The sequence below is a fragment of the Schistocerca nitens genome, chromosome 11 (genome assembly GCF_023898315.1).
Source record: "Schistocerca nitens isolate TAMUIC-IGC-003100 chromosome 11, iqSchNite1.1, whole genome shotgun sequence".
NCBI lineage: Eukaryota > Metazoa > Arthropoda > Insecta > Orthoptera > Acrididae > Schistocerca > Schistocerca nitens.
This window is the reverse complement of record NC_064624.1, coordinates 127,904,719-127,921,952: the sequence shown is the minus strand read 5'-3', so window position 1 is coordinate 127,921,952 and position 17,234 is coordinate 127,904,719. Positions and strand designations below refer to the sequence as shown.

At 41.7% G+C, this 17,234-nt stretch overlaps 1 protein-coding gene across 4 annotated transcripts in view; it reads right to left on the bottom strand.

Moving 5' to 3' along the window:
* The window catches only part of LOC126213352 (uncharacterized), a 79,796-nt gene that overhangs the window by 58,147 nt on the left and 4,415 nt on the right, over positions 1–17,234 (bottom strand). For all 4 annotated transcript variants that reach the window (XM_049941051.1, XM_049941052.1, XM_049941053.1 and 1 more), the window contains one exon: positions 10,236–10,307. In XM_049941051.1, coding sequence (XP_049797008.1) covers positions 10,236–10,307 — 72 coding nt within the window. The remainder of the gene's footprint in view (positions 1–10,235; positions 10,308–17,234) is intronic.

Here is a 17,234-nt window from a genome sequence, read left to right as displayed (position 1 = left end):
GCTATACGAGATTGGAATAATAGATAGGATAGACACGAAGCCCACGCCTACTACAGTAGTACAAGTTTATATGCCAACTAGCTCTGCAGATGACGAAGAAATTGATGAAATGTATGATGAGATAAAAGAAATTATTCAGGTAGTGAAGGGAGACGAAAATTTAATAGTCATGGGTGACTGGAATTCGTCAGTAGGAAAAGGAAGAGAAGGAAACACAGTAGGTGAATATGGATTGGGGCTAAGAACTGAAAGAGGAAGCCGCCTGATAGAATTCTGCACAGAGCATAACTTAATCATAGCTAATACTTGGTTTAAGATTCATGAAAGAAGGTTGTATACATGGAAGAATCCTGGAGATACTAAAAGGTATCAAATAGATTATATAATGGTAAGACAGAGATTTAGGAACCAGGTTTTAAATTGTAAGACATTTCCACAATCTATTAGTTATGAACTGTAGATTAAAACTGAAGAAACTGCAAAAAGGTGGGAATTTAAGGAGATGGGACCTGGATAAACTGAAAGAACCAGAGATTATACTGAGTTTCAGAGAGAGCATAAGGGAACAATTGACAGGAATGGGGGAAAGAAATACAGTAGAAGAAGAATGGGTAGCTTTGAGGGATGAAATAGTGAAGGCAGCAGAGGATCAAATAGGTAAAAAGACGAGGGCTAGTAGAAAACCTTGGGTAACAGTAGAAATATTGAATTTAATTGATGAAAGGAGAAAATATAAAAATGCAGTAAATAAACCAGGCAAAAAGGAATACAAACGTCTCAAAAATGAGATCAACAGGAAGTGCAAAATGGCTAAGCAGGAATGGCTAGAGGACAAATGTAAGGATGTAGAAGCTTATCTCACTAGGGGTAAGATAGATGCTACCTACAGGAAAATTAAAGAGACCTTTGGAGAAAAGAGAACCACTTGTATGAATATCAAGAGCTCAGATGTAAACCCAGTTCTAAGCAAGGAAGGGAAAGTGGGAAGGTGGAAGGAGTATATATAGGGTCTATAAAAGGGCGATGTACTTGAGGACAATATTATGGAAATGGAAGAGAATGTAGGTGAAGATGAAATAGGAGATATGATACTGCGTGAAGAGTTTGACAGAGCACTGAAAGATCTGTGTCAAAACAAGGCTCCGGGAATAGACAACATTCCATTAGAACTACTGATGGCCTTGGGAGAGCCAGTCCTGACAAAAAAAAAAAACTACCACCAGGTGAGCAAGATGTATGGGACAGGCGAAATACCCTCAGACTTCAAGAAGAACATAATAACCCCGATCCCAAAGAAAGCAGGTGTTGACAGATGTGAAGATTACCGAACTATCAGTTTAATAAGTTACAGCTGCAAAAAACTAATGCGAATTCTTTACAGATGATTGAGAAAACTGTTAGAAGCCAACCTCAGGGCAGATCAGTTTGGATTCCGTAGAAATGTTAGGACATGTGAGGCAATACTGACCTTACAACTTATCTTAGAAGAAAGATTAAGGAAAGGCAAACCTATGTTTCTAGCATTTGTAGACTTAGAGAAAGCTTTTGACAATGCTGATTGGAATACTCTCTTTCAAATTCTGAAGGTGGCAGGAGTAAAATACAGGGAGCGAAAGGCTATTTACAATTTGTACAGAAAGCAGATGGCAGTTATAAGAGTCGAGGGGTATGAAAGGGAAGCAGTGGTTGGGAAGGAAGTGAGACAGGGTTGTAGCCTATTCCCGATGTTATTCAATCTGTATATTGAGCAAGCAATAAAGGAAACAAAAGAAAAGTTCGGAGTAGGTATTAAAATCCATGGAGAAGAAATAAAAACATTGAGGTTCACCGATGACATTGTAATTCTGTCAGAGACAGCAAAGGACTTGGAAGAGCAGTTGAATGGAATGGACAGTGTCTTGAAAGGAGGGTATAAGATGAACATCAACAAAAGCAAAACGAGGATAATGGAATGTAGTCGAATTAAGTCGAGTGATGCTGAGGGAATTAGATTAGGAAATGAGACACTTAAAGCAGTAAAGGAGTTTTGCTATTTGGGGAGCAAAATAACTGATGATGGTTGAAGTAGAGAGGATATAAAATGTAGACTGGCAATGGCAAGGAAAGTGTTTCTGAAGAAGAGAAATTTGTTAACATCGAGTATTGATTTAAGTGTCAGGAAGTCGTTTCTCAAAGTATTTGTAATGAGTGTAGCCACGTATGGAAGTGAAACGTGGACGATAAATAGACAAGAAGAGAATAGAAGCTTTCAAAATGTGGTGCTACAGAAGAATGCTGAAGATTAGATGGGTTGATCACATAACTAATGAGGAGGTATTGAATAGAATTGGGGAGAAGAGGAGTTTGTGGCACAACTTGAGAAGAAGAAGGGATCGGTTGGTAGGACATGTTCTGAGGCATCAAGGGATCACCAATTTAGTATTGGAGGGCAGCGTGGGGGGTAATAGTCGTAGAGGGAGACCAAGAGATGAATACACTAATCAGACAAACCAGTCTCAGGACTGAAGACCACAACAACAACATACGAGATTGGAATAATAGAGAATTGTGAAGGTGGTTTGATGAACTCTCTGCCAGGTACTTAATTGTGATTTGCAGAGTATCCATGTAGATGTAGATGTCCTCCAATGAGCTCTCTCTAGACACCACAGAAGTTGCATATGGCAGTGGTTCGGGGTCAGGGTGTTTCACTCTAAGCTGTCCAAGATAACCAATTTGTAACAGTTCGATGTGTCACTGTGGTGGCAACTGCTGCTGCAAATGCAGAACGATGTGTCAGAGCCGTGGCATGTGGCCATCCAGAGCCCGGTGTTCTTCTACATCTACACTCCTGGAAATTGAAATAAGAACACCGTGAATTCATTGTCCCAGGAAGGGGAAACTTTATTGACACATTCCTGGGGTCAGATACATCACATGATCACACTGACATAACCACAGGCACATAGACACAGGCAACAGAGCATGCACAATGTCGGCACTAGTACAGTGTATATCCACCTTTCGCAGCAATGCAGGCTGCTATTCTCCCATGGAGACGATCGTAGAGATGCTGGATGTAGTCCTGTGGAACGGCTTGCCATGCCATTTCCACCTGGCGCCTCAGTTGGACCAGCGTTCGTGCTGGACGTGCAGACCGCGTGAGACGACGCTTCATCCAGTCCCAAACATGCTCAATGGGGGACAGATCCGGAGATCTTGCTGGCCAGGGTAGTTGACTTACACCTTCTAGAGCACGTTGGGTGGCACGGGATACATGCGGACGTGCATTGTCCTGTTGGAACAGCAAGTTCCCTTGACGGTCTAGGAATGGTAGAACGGTGGGTTCGATGACGGTTTGGATGTACCGTGCACTATTCAGTGTCCCCTCGACGATCACCAGTGGTGTACGGCCAGTGTAGGAGATCGCACCCCACACCATGATGCCGGGTGTTGGCCCTATGTGCCTCGGTTGTATGCAGTCCTGATTGTGGCGCTCACCTGCACGGCGCCAAACACGCATACGACCATCATTGGCACCAAGGCAGAAGCGACTCTCATCGCTGAAGACGACACGTCTCCATTCGTCCCTCCATTCACGCCTGTCGCGACACCACTGGAGGCGGGCTGCACGATGTTGGGGCGTGAGCGGAAGACGGCCTAACGGTGTGCGGGACCGTAGCCCAGCTTCATGGAGACGGTTGCGAATGGTCCTCGCCGATACCCCAGGAGCAACAGTGTCCCTAATTTGCTGCGAAGTGGCGGTGCGGTCCCCTACGGCACTGCGTAGGATCCTACGGTCTTGGCGTGCATCCGTGCGTCGCTGCGGTCCGGTCCCAGGTCGACAGGCACGTGCACCTTCCGCCGACCACTGGCGACAACATCGATGTACTGTGGAGACCTCACGCCCCACGTGTTGAGCAATTCGGCGGTACGTCCACCCGGCCTCCCGCATGCCCACTATACGCCCTCGCTCAAAGTCCGTCAACTGCACATACGGTTCACGTCCACGCTGTCGCGGCATGCTACCAGTGTTAAAGACTGCGATGGAGCTCCGTATGCCACGGCAAACTGTCTCACACTGACGGCGGCGGTGCACAAATGCTGCGCAGCTAGCGCCATTCGACGGCCAACACCGCGGTTCCTGGTGTGTCCGCTGTGCCGTGCGTGTGATCATTGCTTGTACAGCCCTCTCGCAGTGTCCGGAGCAAGTATGGTGGGTCTGACACACCGGTGTCAAAGTGTTCTTTTTTCCATTTCCAGGAGTGTACATCTACATCTACATTTATACTCCGCAAGCCACCCAACAGTGTGTGGCGGAGGGCACTTTACGTGCCACTGTCATTACCTCCCTTTTCTGTTCCAGTCGGGTACGGTTCGTGGGAAGAACGACTGTCTGAAAGCCTCCGTGCGCGCTCTAATCTCTCTAATTTTACATTCGTGATCTCCTCGGGAGGTATAAGTAGGGGGAAGCAATATATTCGATACCTCATCCAGAAACGCACCCTCTCGAAACCTGGCGAGCAAGCTACCCCGCGATGCAGAGCGCCTCTCTTGCAGAGTCTGCCACTCGAGTTTGCTAAACATCTCCGTAATGCTATCACGGTTACCAAATAATCCTGTGACGAAACGCGCCGCTCTTCTTTGGATCTTCTCTATCTCCTCCGTCAACCCAATCTGGTACGGATCCCACACTGTGACCGTACATTCTCCACAGCTGCAAGCAATCATGTACAGTGGCTACTTTCCTGCCAAGTCTTTTTCCAGTATCACGGAAAGAACATTCAGCTTCTCGTAGTCCTATTACATGGCCTCGTTCAAACTCAGTGGAGTGTTGATAATGATATGTTTGTCAGCTTAAAGGCATTCTTGACTAACATCAACTCACCGCATCCAAACTCAAACCACAAACCACAACCATTACAGCATGTATTTAAAGCAAATCTGATACGCACGTTTACTGTGCTGCTACTAACACCACTTTTGTGTGACTGGGGTGAAATCTGAAGAGACATTATCTTTCAGATGTACAAACACACCTACCAAGTTTTGTTTGTCACACAGCTCCTTCTTGGTGTCGCAGTTTTTTTTTCCATCAGTGTATTTTCACTCAGAAATATACAGTACACAATAGTCCAAAAATAATATGACTGAGCTGGCATCATGCATGTGGATGGAAGTCAAACACATGTTGCTCTCCAACTAAGGTCGCTAACGAATGCTTGTTTCGTGATGCCCCTCTCGGGAATAGCCGATTGCACTCCCGGTGAGGAAAGAATGTTTCCTACGCAATAAATACTAGCACAAGAATCACTGTAGAGCCAGCTTCCACTACTGACTTGTCCTCAATACTATAAGGATTTGTTCATTTACTATTGTCTGATTAAATTTACTTGATAGTTGACACTTCACGTGTTGGACCTCGTTTCCTCCAATCATAGCACTCGACGTCATGCCCAAACTGTTCACCATTGCCAGACTGCTACAACAATTGGTCAACTCGCTTCCAATTCCTTGACCAACATTTTTTCTTGATATGTCTGGATCCCAATTCGTGGCTCTGTCAATTTTATTTCTTATTTCATCACACATGATAACCACAGCAAAACACACACACAGACAGAAACAACGATGCTAATACATGTTTCATACACAACACTAACCAAACGCTACTGGATTCTTCCACACAAGACGTCATTCAGCGCCATTTATACAGTTATTAGAATCAATGAGATTGGTTTACATTAGATAGGCTTCACATGGCATTACGTGAAGCCAAATTTTCTGAATGTTGCAATTTCAACAACATCGCAACTGGATCACCAAAGTCATAATTATAATTGCCTATTTAAGTACTGTGGCACTGTGTAATGGCCAGCGGATCAACATGTCATGTAGAGGACACGGGTTTGAATCTCGTCAAATGTAATGTAACTTTTTTAAAATTCTAAATCTAGCCTAAAGTGTGATTATCATTTTTATTCAATTAATTGGTTTAAATGCAATTTTTTTTATTTCTAATTCTTTGACATGTCACTTTCACCATCGTATTGTAAAAAAAGATGCTGTGACTTACCAAATAAGAAAGCGCTGGTAGATAGACACAATAAAAAACACACAAACACACACATAAATTTCAAGCTTTCGCAAGCCACGGTTGCTTCATCAGGAAAGAGGGAAGGAGAGGGAAAGACGAAAGGATGTGGGTTTTAAGGGAGAGGGTAAGGAGTCATTCCAATCCCAGGAGCGGAAAGACTTACCTTAGGGGGAAAAAAGGACAGGTATACACTCGCACGTGCACACACACATATCCATCTGCACATATACAGACACAAGCAGACATACGTAAAGCCAAAGAATTTGGGCAGAGATGTCAGTCGAGGCGGATATGCAGAGGCAAAGATGTTGTCGAATGACAGGTGAGGTACGAGGGGCGGCAACTTGAAATTAGCGGAGGTTGAGGCCTGGTGGTTAACGGGAAGAGAGGATATATTGAAGGGCAAGTTCCCATCTCGGAGTTCTTATAGGTTGGAGTTAGTGGGAAATATTCAGATGACCCGGACGGTGTAACACTGTGCCAAGATGTGCTGGCCGTGCACCGAGGCATGTTTAGCCACAGGGTGATCCTCATTACCAACAGACACTGTCTGCCTGTGTCCATTCATGTGAATGGACAGTTTGTTGCTGGTCGTTCCCACATAGAAGACTTATTTCATTTGCTCTTATTTTTCCTCCTATCATTCTCCTTTTGTTTGGTACCTGCCTGTGTTGCCTATAATATGCAACCAAGTGCCATCCAGGACTGCTCTCCAGTTGGTAACATGCGGTCCATGTAACTAGTGTGAGGATACTTTTGAGTAACCAATGATAGTGAGAAATTACAGTTTGCTTTTAGCACTGAAACTGAATTACTTCATTCAGGAGGACGACGGTTCAATCCTGCATCTGGCCATCCTGATTTAGGTTTTCCGTGATTTCCCTAAATGGCTCCAGGCAAATGCCGGGATGGTTTCTCTGAAAGGGCACAGCCGTCTTTCCTCCCCATCCTTCCCTAATCTGATGAGACCCACGATCTCGCTGTTTGGTCTCTTCCCCAAACAACTCAACCCAAGTGAACTACTACTGTATTGAGTTAGCTCATAGAAGTTAGCTTTAACCTCTGTGAAGAAAGCAATTGTGATTTTTGTTCTGCCACAGATTGTTGACTGCCATTTTCTCCGATAAAAACTGCAGATCATGAGGTTATGGTTAGCTTAGGGCACGAGTTTAAATTCAAGGCTACAAAACTTGTCATCTGTCACAGTTCAGTCATTGCTCACTTAAAATCAGCCAGTGACACAGCATCTCGCATTTCCGAGATAACTCATGGCGACCACATCCAACATTGCTCCGTGTTATACATTAACAGCATTTGGGAAGTGACCCGCTATATGTGCTTGTTACCTACAACCGAGCGGTAACAGATGTGGCTACACGGTAGCGGCAAATAAAAGATGTCAACTATAAAATAATTTTAATTGGACTATAGTACAATGGCAACTAAGCTTTGAATTAACTCATTTAAAAAAAAAAAAAAAATAAAAACATAAAAAAATTGTAAAGAAAAAAACAGCAGTAGAACCAAACTAGAAGCTTGAAAACAAGAAGGTAGAAACAAAGCAAACATGTAACAACAAAAAACTGTCTGTAACTAAGAAATTAAAACATATTGATCATACGCATATATGAACACTCTTGTTTCTGTTTTAGTCCTCTATCCATTTCCCATAGGTTTTGCACATATTAGTTAACACCGTATGTACTCTGCTCAAATTTTGGCCCTTATATTCAAAACATTTTAACAAATTACATACCGTATTTACTCGAATCTAAGCCGCACTCGAATCTAAGCCGCACCTGAAAAATGAGACTCGAAATACAGGAAAAAAAAAAAAATTTTCCCGAATCCAAGCCGCACCTGAAATTTGAGACTAGAAATTCAAGGGGAGAGAAAAGTTTTAGGCCGCACCTCCAAATCGAAACAAAGTTGATCCATTGTGATATGAGAGACAATTTAGTTCGAATGAATGACGACACAGCTACAGTAGTTTGGTTCGAGCCGTAAGTTTAGCAGTTAAGCTTTACCAGGTAGCCATTGCTATGCGTCTGGCGCTCCGTCTGTATATATACGGTTACCCTACCTTTTTCATGTGCTTCGTCTGGTTTGAATTTATTGCTTAATTTTCTTTGATCTGATAAGTGCCGTTCTCTTTGTTATAGGTGTTTACGTCACTCTAAGCTGAAAATGCATTACTGTACTGTGTCATGCACTGTTTGTCGCATTCTGATAATGAGTGTTTACGGCCTGTCGCCGCTCGCAGCATGGCTTGCTTTTGTACACACTACCACCGCTTATTTTTATATATATATATATATATATATATATATATATATATATATATATATATATATATATATATATATAAGAGGAATCGTCTCATTAGCAGAACAATGGCATGAAAATCTTTGCAGATGCCTCTTTAGTAAATTACATTCTGCACAGAAATTAGAGTCATCTTAGATTTAAAAATCTAGTCAATTGCCGTGCTTCATTTCTGACTGTATCACTATTAGGCATAAGAATAATACAAATATAAACATGGCATGATATATATTCTTCTGCATTTGCTGTAGTCTCACTCTAGTTTCATAGTTTATTAGGCAGACAGAATTTAAATGAGATAGCAGCAAACACAAAAGAATACATGGCAAAATGTTTATATTCGTATTATTCTTATGGTGAAGAGAATACTGCATGTGAATCACAATTCACAAAAGTTCCTATTAGGAACCATCTCTTCTGACAGGTAGGAAAAAATTCAGAACATAGAGTTGGCCATATTGACAAACATCTCAAACAGTCTTGCCAGTCGGATTTTCGTAGTACATTGAAATGCTGCAACATTCGAAGATGAACAATATGGAATTTGTATTTACTTTGTTGGATAATGTATGAAAATGCAGTGGTCGTAACTCGGGGCAGAGAAAAAAGCTCGTCTTCCACATTCTTTTTTTAAATTTATTTACTGACGCAGAGGTTTTGGCGCCAGTATTTATCTTTTTGCCTGCAAAGCATGCCTGTGTAGCGCTACATATATTCGACGGCAGAAGTTAGTTGTGGCGGCACCTACCAACATTTTTCAGAACTTCCGCTTACTCTGCACTCGATTCTAAGCCGCAGACGGTTTTTTGGATTACAAAAACCGGAACAAAATGCAGCTTAGATTCGAGTAAATACAGTACATAATGGCACATGCTGTTCTTCAAGTTTTATGTGCTGTAATGATGTCTGCAATAGAACTGATACTTCTGCTACAGTTTGTCATCAGCAGGGTCTACAAAAATTATACTGAACAGAACTGTAGACCTTGAATGAATGTATCTGTGTTCAGGTTACTTTGAAATTTGTTAATTTCATGTTATCTTACTGCAAAAATTTACATGTTAAGTTTCTGCTGTCAACATTAGTAGGTTTATTATGTTTTAACATTCATTTGTTACAGTATTGTACTTGTTTCTGAAAATTTTCTTCTTATTGAGTGTGAGGACATGTTACTTGTGGTGGGCTTTGTTAATTGTGTGTGTGTGTGTGTGTGTGTGTGTGTGTGTGTGTGTGTGTGTGTGTGTGTGTGTGGTTTCCACCGTGATACAATTATGTAAAACTGTGTTCCAAACACAGACTGCATCACTGTTTACAATATATTCCACTGGTTCTGCTATCCAGTATTCCAGATGGGAATTTCACTCTTCATTTTGATGAAAATAAAATGAACCCACAGCTGATGGTGAAATTTAACTGAAACACATGTGCATTTCCTACCTCTAAAGTAGAACCCCTCTCCAAAACATATTCATTGAAAGTAAACATGCACAAAATCTGAAAAGATGAACAGACAAAGCTTTACTCTCCAGCTGAATGCAGAGTGGGTCTGTGTAAGATGTAGGTTAGACGAAAATTGTTTCCTCAATAATACGGCTGAAGTGGACAAGGAGGTGGAGAGAGATTTGGTGTCAGGTATGGGCACAGACAAGATGCTGGACATATGCGATCTGGTTTCGTAGTTGTGAAACAATGGTAGGTGTTACATATGTGAGAGTAATTATTAATTGACACCAAATACTATGAAAAGGCTTGATTAAACAGAGTGCATGAAAATCACGTCACCTTCTTTCTCTTTCTTCACCATAAAGTGTAAACAGAAAATGTGGTGAAATACCTGAGTTTCCGGGACCGGAAATGTATCTGCACTTTGGTCCTGTTCTGGTGCAGTTGTGAAGCTTTCAGGTCCCTGCAAAAGACAATATTTTGCTGTAAAGAAGCACAAAAAGAGAGAAATCTCACCCTAAAAACTGCAATACAAAATCTGCAAAAATTAATGTAGTCTGTAAACTGACTTGATTTCCGATGAAGAGCAGCGATGCTACTGAAAAACATACTTAATAATAATAATAATAAAGATTTTTGAAACAGTGATCAAAAATTTTTAAAATTTTTATTTTTAAAATTCAGTCTTGATCACACCACATATGTTACAAGAACATAGGTGACCGATTTCGGTCATATCACATGACCATCATCAGACCTGCAATTTAATTTAGAAAGTAATACAAACCTAACTAGATTGGTCTGTCTAAAAAGTATCTGACCTTTGATTTTCCCACACAAAATAGAGACAATAGCGTGGCACCACTGTACACAGTAAAGGAAGAGACCTTTATGCGAATGCGTGAATTTTGTCCCCGCCTTCCAGCGTGTCAGTCACTGCCCGTCTGTCGCAGAATGAGGTGCTACACAACGTGTTCATCGGATTACTGATTCTCTCGATTGAATGTGCTGAACAAATATACTGCATCAAATTTTGTCAAAAGTTTGGTGTTTCTCAAAGCGAAACAATTCGTAAGGTTTAGCAGGTGTTTGGAGAAGATGCGATGGGTGTAACACAAATTAAGGAGTGGTTCAACTGATTCAAAAATGGCCGCATATCAGCAGAGAGTCACCAGCATTCTGGCAGGCCCCAAACTGCTGGGAGTGCAGCTGTTGTTGAGAGGGTGCAAAATTTGGTGATGGCAGACCGTGCGGGAGATTGCCCAAGAGGTTGGAGTGAGTAAAGATTCTGCACAAGCAATATTGCGTGATGATTTGAACATGCACCGAGTGGCTGCGAAATTCGTGCCCAAGTTGCTGGCACAGGAACACAAAGACCTCCGTTTTGATGTGCGATAACTGGAGACGAGTCATGGGTGTACGGGTACGACCCAGAAACTAAAAGACAGTTGTCGCAATGGAAGCATCCCGAGTCCCCAAGTCCGAAGAAAGTGCAACAGGTGCAAAGCAAATTCAAGGTGATGCTGACTGTCTTCTTTGATGTGCGTGGAATTGTGCATCACGAATACGCACCAGAAGGACAAACAGTGACAAAGGAATACGATCAAGATGTTCTCCGACGACTCCATGACGCAGTTCATCGCAAAAGACCAGATATGTGGACGGCGAAAAACTGGCAACTGCATCATGACAACGCCCCCTCACATTCATCCCATTTGATCCAAAATTTCTTTGCCAAACATGGAATTACAGCCGTTTGCCAACCTCCCTACTCATCAGACATGGCCCCTTGAAACTTCTGGTTGTTTCCAAATCTGAAGATGCCACTGAAAGGATCCCAATTTGAGAGGGTGACAGAACTGACGATGACAGAACTGAACACCATTTCAAAAAAAAGACTTCCAGAGGTGTTTCCGAGCAGTCCCTTTCAAAGGGACCATCTCAGCATTTGCCTGGCTGCCTGGGCAATGCAGGGAAATAATGGAAAATCTAAATCACGGAAAACCTAAATCTGGATGGCCGGACATGGGTTAGAACCATCATTTCCCAACTGCAAGTCCAGTGTGGTAACCACACCACCAGGACATTAAACTGTGTTCTGAGTCTACTGAACTACAATAATTGGATTTCAGCCAGTGCTTTTGGAAATACATTTTTTTAATTATAAGGTTAAAATTTTGTGTACTTTTTTGTATGTTAGCCTAAATAATTTTAGCTATACATATTATGTTCTTCTTTTAGTTCAGTAGACTCAGGATGTGTATGTTATTACTCCCTGAAAATTTGAATACTCTACTCAAAGTGATTTCTGAGATTTAGGGAAAAATGCAACATAAATTTTCAGGAATGGCTTCTAAGATTTCAAAAGACTGCAACTCACTTAATATATGATTATTTTTTTTATTTTTAGTCAGTCAGAAGCACCCTGCACCATACTGTATAACATCCTCTTGATCTTTTTCCAAGTTTTTCCTTCTTTCTGGACCTTAATAGCCAACTGTGCTGCATACTCTGCTTTATCAGTGCAAACCTTGTCCATCCATTAAAGTTCTCTGATGCAGTTTGCTGCAGGATTAATTCCGATAAGCTGTGCCATTTTCACTCTAACAATGTTGCCATCATTAAAAGCAATAACAGCATCACTGGCCCCCCACTTTAGTGTCTTCATTCCAACAAAAACATTTTTGGTAAGCGAGTCCGTGTAAGATTTTGAACGACTCAATGAGATTTTGAGTCTGACCGTGCACACACTTCTTCAGTAATTCAGGATTTGCCAGGTCTCTGTAAATAGGTTTTATGATATCCATGACTGCCGCTGGGATGGAATGTTTATGGCTGTATGAACTGTCCGAGTACTTGGCATTGCAGTACTTGCACCATGAATCAGGTCCAGGAGGGCAAAGACAGTGTACCGGCCTTACATCAGTCGATAGTCTGTGGGAGAAGGTAGCCCATACTGCCTGCTTCATTTTCAACAAATCAGTATTATTTCTAATGCCCACCCCATAATACTGCTGTAGTCCTTCAATCATTTTGTCTGTCAACCTGCCTCTTGTGGTTTTACCATTGACATACAACATGTATTTATACTATGAGACAATACGATACAGTTTTTGATAGTGCTACCAATACAAACACATAATTTAACATTCATAACACAGCATTCTATATAAAAAATTACTGATTTTCTTAGATCTTGAAGTAATGCAAGTAAGAATTTTAACATTTTCAACTAGTGTAGATTACATTCAATAAAATAAAATGCTTCCCATGTGAGTTTATAAATGATATGTGTATTACTTTATTCAAAAAATTGCAAATTTTATAATGAGATAAAAATCCGAAAATGTGAAAAAATGGTGCACTCTGATATGCTGTTATCAGGTCCTGAGGAGAGGGAGTGGACTACTGAATAAAAAAAATACAAAGTGTTATTTAATAAAGATCTACTGCTGTTCAAATCTCCATAACAAAGATGCATGAAAGGCAATCACATTGGTTAATGTCCTCCTTGTTAGCTAAACAATACAGGGCTACTACAGATGATTCATTCATTTTCAAAGCTCCATATTTTCCAAAGTATTACATCAACATTTACATCTACATCTCTGCTCCCATTGTACCAATTAGTAGGGTTTCTTCCCGTTCCATTCTCGTGTGGAGTGCACGAAGAATGATTGTTTCAATGTGTCTGTGCATGCAGTAACTATTCTAATCTTATCATCCCTATGTGAGTGATATGTAGGGGATTGTAGTATATTCTTAGAGTCATCATTTAAAGCCAGTTCTTGAAACTTTGTCTGCAGACTTTCTTGGGATAGTTTGTGTCTACCTTCAACAGTCTGTGAGTTCAGTTTCTTCAGTATCTCTGCAACACTCTCCCATGGATCAAATAAACCTGCAAAAATTTGTGCTGCCCTTTTCTGCATACGTTCAATATCCCTCATTAGTCCTATTTGGTACGGGTCCCACTCACTTGAGAGATATTCTAAAACCGGTCGCATGAGTGATTTGTAAGCAATCTCCTTTGTAAACTGATTGCCCTACTTCGAAATTGTACCAATGAACTAAAGTCTACCACCTGCATTCCCTATGACTGAACCGATGTGATCATTCCATTTCATACTCCTACAAAGTGTTACACCCAGGTATTTGTACGAATTGGCTGATTCCAACAGTGACTCACTGATATTATAGTCATAGGATACTAATACTTGTTTTGTAAATAAAACTATGTTTCCTGCTGCCACTTCATTTATTTATCCCGTATGCGTTTCGCCTTTTTCTTGTTCTAAGGCATCATCAGTGAGATCTATAACGATACAATTTTGTTAGTTTTAGATTATCAAACAGCTCACGATGCAATTTTTTAATGTAAAAAATTATTACTTACAATTTTCTGATCTGTGTTTGCTCACATATGGTCTGGAGGTTGCATATTACTGACATATAAGCACCACTTTGCGTTCTGACCTCCTTCACGCTGTTCACCATGTTTCTCCTTGTTTTTTTGTGGTGTATTATTGTTCTTTTGCCACTCATGTGGTAGGGATGCCGGGGGCGCTCGATATTTACTATCGCCCATGGCAACGGCATCCCTACCACAAAAGATAGAGGGCTCTACTCCATCCACAAATTATGTGAAAAATGAATGGGACAACAGTTATCTGAATTTTAAATAATTGTAAATTTCTCGAGATTTAATTAGTTATAATTATTATTTATTATGTTTTATATTACAACTGGAACAAACTTTAAAATTTATGAAACTTCCTGGCAGATTAAAACTGTGTGCCCGACCAAGACTCGAACTCGGGACCTTTGCCTTTCGTGGGCAAGTCCTCTACCATCTGAGCTACAGAAGCATGACTCATGCCCGGTCTCACAGCTTTCCTGCAGGAGAGCTTCTGTAAAGTTTGGAAGGTAGGAGACTAGATACTGGCAGAAGTAAAGCTGTGAGACCGGGCGTGAGTCGTGCTTCAGTAGCTCAGATGGTAGAGCACTTGCCCGCGAAAGGCAAAGGTCCCGAGTTCGGGTCTCGGTCTGGCACACAGTTTTAATCTGCCAGGAAGTTTCATATCAGCGCACACTCCGCTGCAGAGTGAAAATCTCATTCTTTAAAATTTATGATTTCTTGGCTAAGTATGTAACTACCATTGGTCACCGTGGAGGGCGTTACCGTCTGCCCACGTGTTGTTGGCCATTATTTAAGCTCATACAGAGACCCAACCATGCATAGTTACCAAACGTACACAGGCAGGGTGAAGACTCCAGCGAGCGACCAAACGGGTATAAAAATCTGTTTATTCATGTAACTTTGCTTGTAGATTACATCCATGATTACTTACTAATATTATGATTTTACAGTGTAAATTGCCCTGAAGATGAACCCATCGCGGGTTGAAACCGGTTGGCGACAAAATAAATAATGGGATTGTGACTGTCATTTTGAATAATTGCTGAGAGCTTAAAGGTGGGCGACTGGGTAACATGCAAGACAGAGATTACTACTAAAACATCTTGGATGAGTTAATAAGGGTGAAAAGCTAAGTGCATTGTACATAACAGGTGGGAGGCGGGCAATGAGAAATAGACGGGAAAGATAATGAAAGATGTAGAAAATTAAAATGGAGTGCAGCAAAGAGTAGTTACAGTGAAGAAATGCTGAAATGGAAGAAATAAACGTAAATTATGGCCAGGTGGGTGGTAAGAATCGAGGACACGTTGTAGTGCTAGTGCCCACCTGTGGAGTTCTGAGAAACTGGTATCTGGGGGAAGAATGCAGATGGTGTGTGTGGTGAAACAGGTGCCGAGGTCACAAATGTCATGTTGTAGAGCACACTCTGCAACAGGATATTGCTAGTTGCCAGTTGACATCTGCTGCTTATGCCCATTCGTCCTAACTGATAATTTGGTGGTAGTCATGCTGATGTAGAAGGCCGAACAGTGTTTACATAGTAGCTGGTACATGACGTGTTGTTTCACAGGTGGCTCTCCCTTCTATAGTATATGTTTTGCCAGTTATGGGGCTATTATAGATGGTGGAGAGTGCATAGGGCAAGACATGTAGTGGGAATGGTCACAGGTGTAGGAGCCACAGGGTAGCGAGATGGGTGCAGGAGCAGCATAAGGTTTGACAAAAACATTGCGAAGATTGGGACATAACATTCGTGACGTCAGCACCTGTTTCACCACATGAGCCATCTGGATTCTTCCCCCAGACCCCAGTTTTTCAGAACTCTGCAGGTGGGAACTAGCGCTGCAACATGTCCTCGATTCTCGACACCCGCCTGGCCGTAAATTACGTTACTTTCTTACGTTTCAGCATTTCTTTACTGTAACTACTCTATGCTTCACTCCGTTTTAGTTTTCTACATCTTTCATTGTCTTTCCCGTCTATTTCTGACCGCCCCCTCTCACCTGTTATGTGCAATGCACTTGGCTTTTCAGTCTTATTAACTCATCCATGGTGTTTTAGTAGTAATCTCTGTCTTGAATATTGGCCTGTCTTCCACCTTTAAGCTATCAGGTTTTCAAATCTCGTCTGATGCAGTCCCCAACAATCAGTCTTTCCTCCCCATCCCGTATGGTAACTCTCCCCTGACCCGTGGTTCTGGGTGACTTTCCCGAAATCTGCCCCTTTTCCTAGACCTCTCCAGCCTTTTTCCTTCTCCGAAAGCTTGCCAATTGCAACAGTCTTTTCTGTGTGTGTTCTTCCGCTGCTTGAAGTGTAGATTTTTTATGTATCTAAATAAATAATTTTTTACTGATATCAATATAATAGAGGGAAACATTCCACGTGGGAAAAATATATCTAAAAACAAAGATGATGTGACTTACCGAACGAAAGTGCTGGCAGGTCGATAGACACACAAACAAACACAAACACACACACAAAATTCAAGCTTTCGCAACAAACTGTTGCCTCATCAGGAAAGAGGGAAGGAGAGGGAAAGACGAAAGGATGTGGGTTTTAAGGGAGAGGGTAAGGAGTCATTCCAATCCCGGGAGCGGAAAGACTTACCTTGGGGGAAAAAAGGACAGGTATACACTTGCACACACACACACACACACACACACACACACATATCCATCCACACATATACAGACACAAGCAGCCATATTTTAAGTGTCTGTATATGTGTGGATGGATATGTGTGTGTGTGCGAGTGTATACCTGTCCTTTTTTCCCCCCAAGGTAAGTCTTTCCGCTCCCGGGATTGGAATGACTCCTTACCCTCTCCCTTAAAACCCACATCCTTTCGTCTTTCCCTCTCCTTCCCTCTTTCCTGATGAGGTAACAGTTTGTTGCGAAAGCTTGAATTTTGTGTGTGTGTTTGTGTTTGTTTGTGTGTCTATCGACCTGCCAGCACTTTCGTTCGGTAAGTCA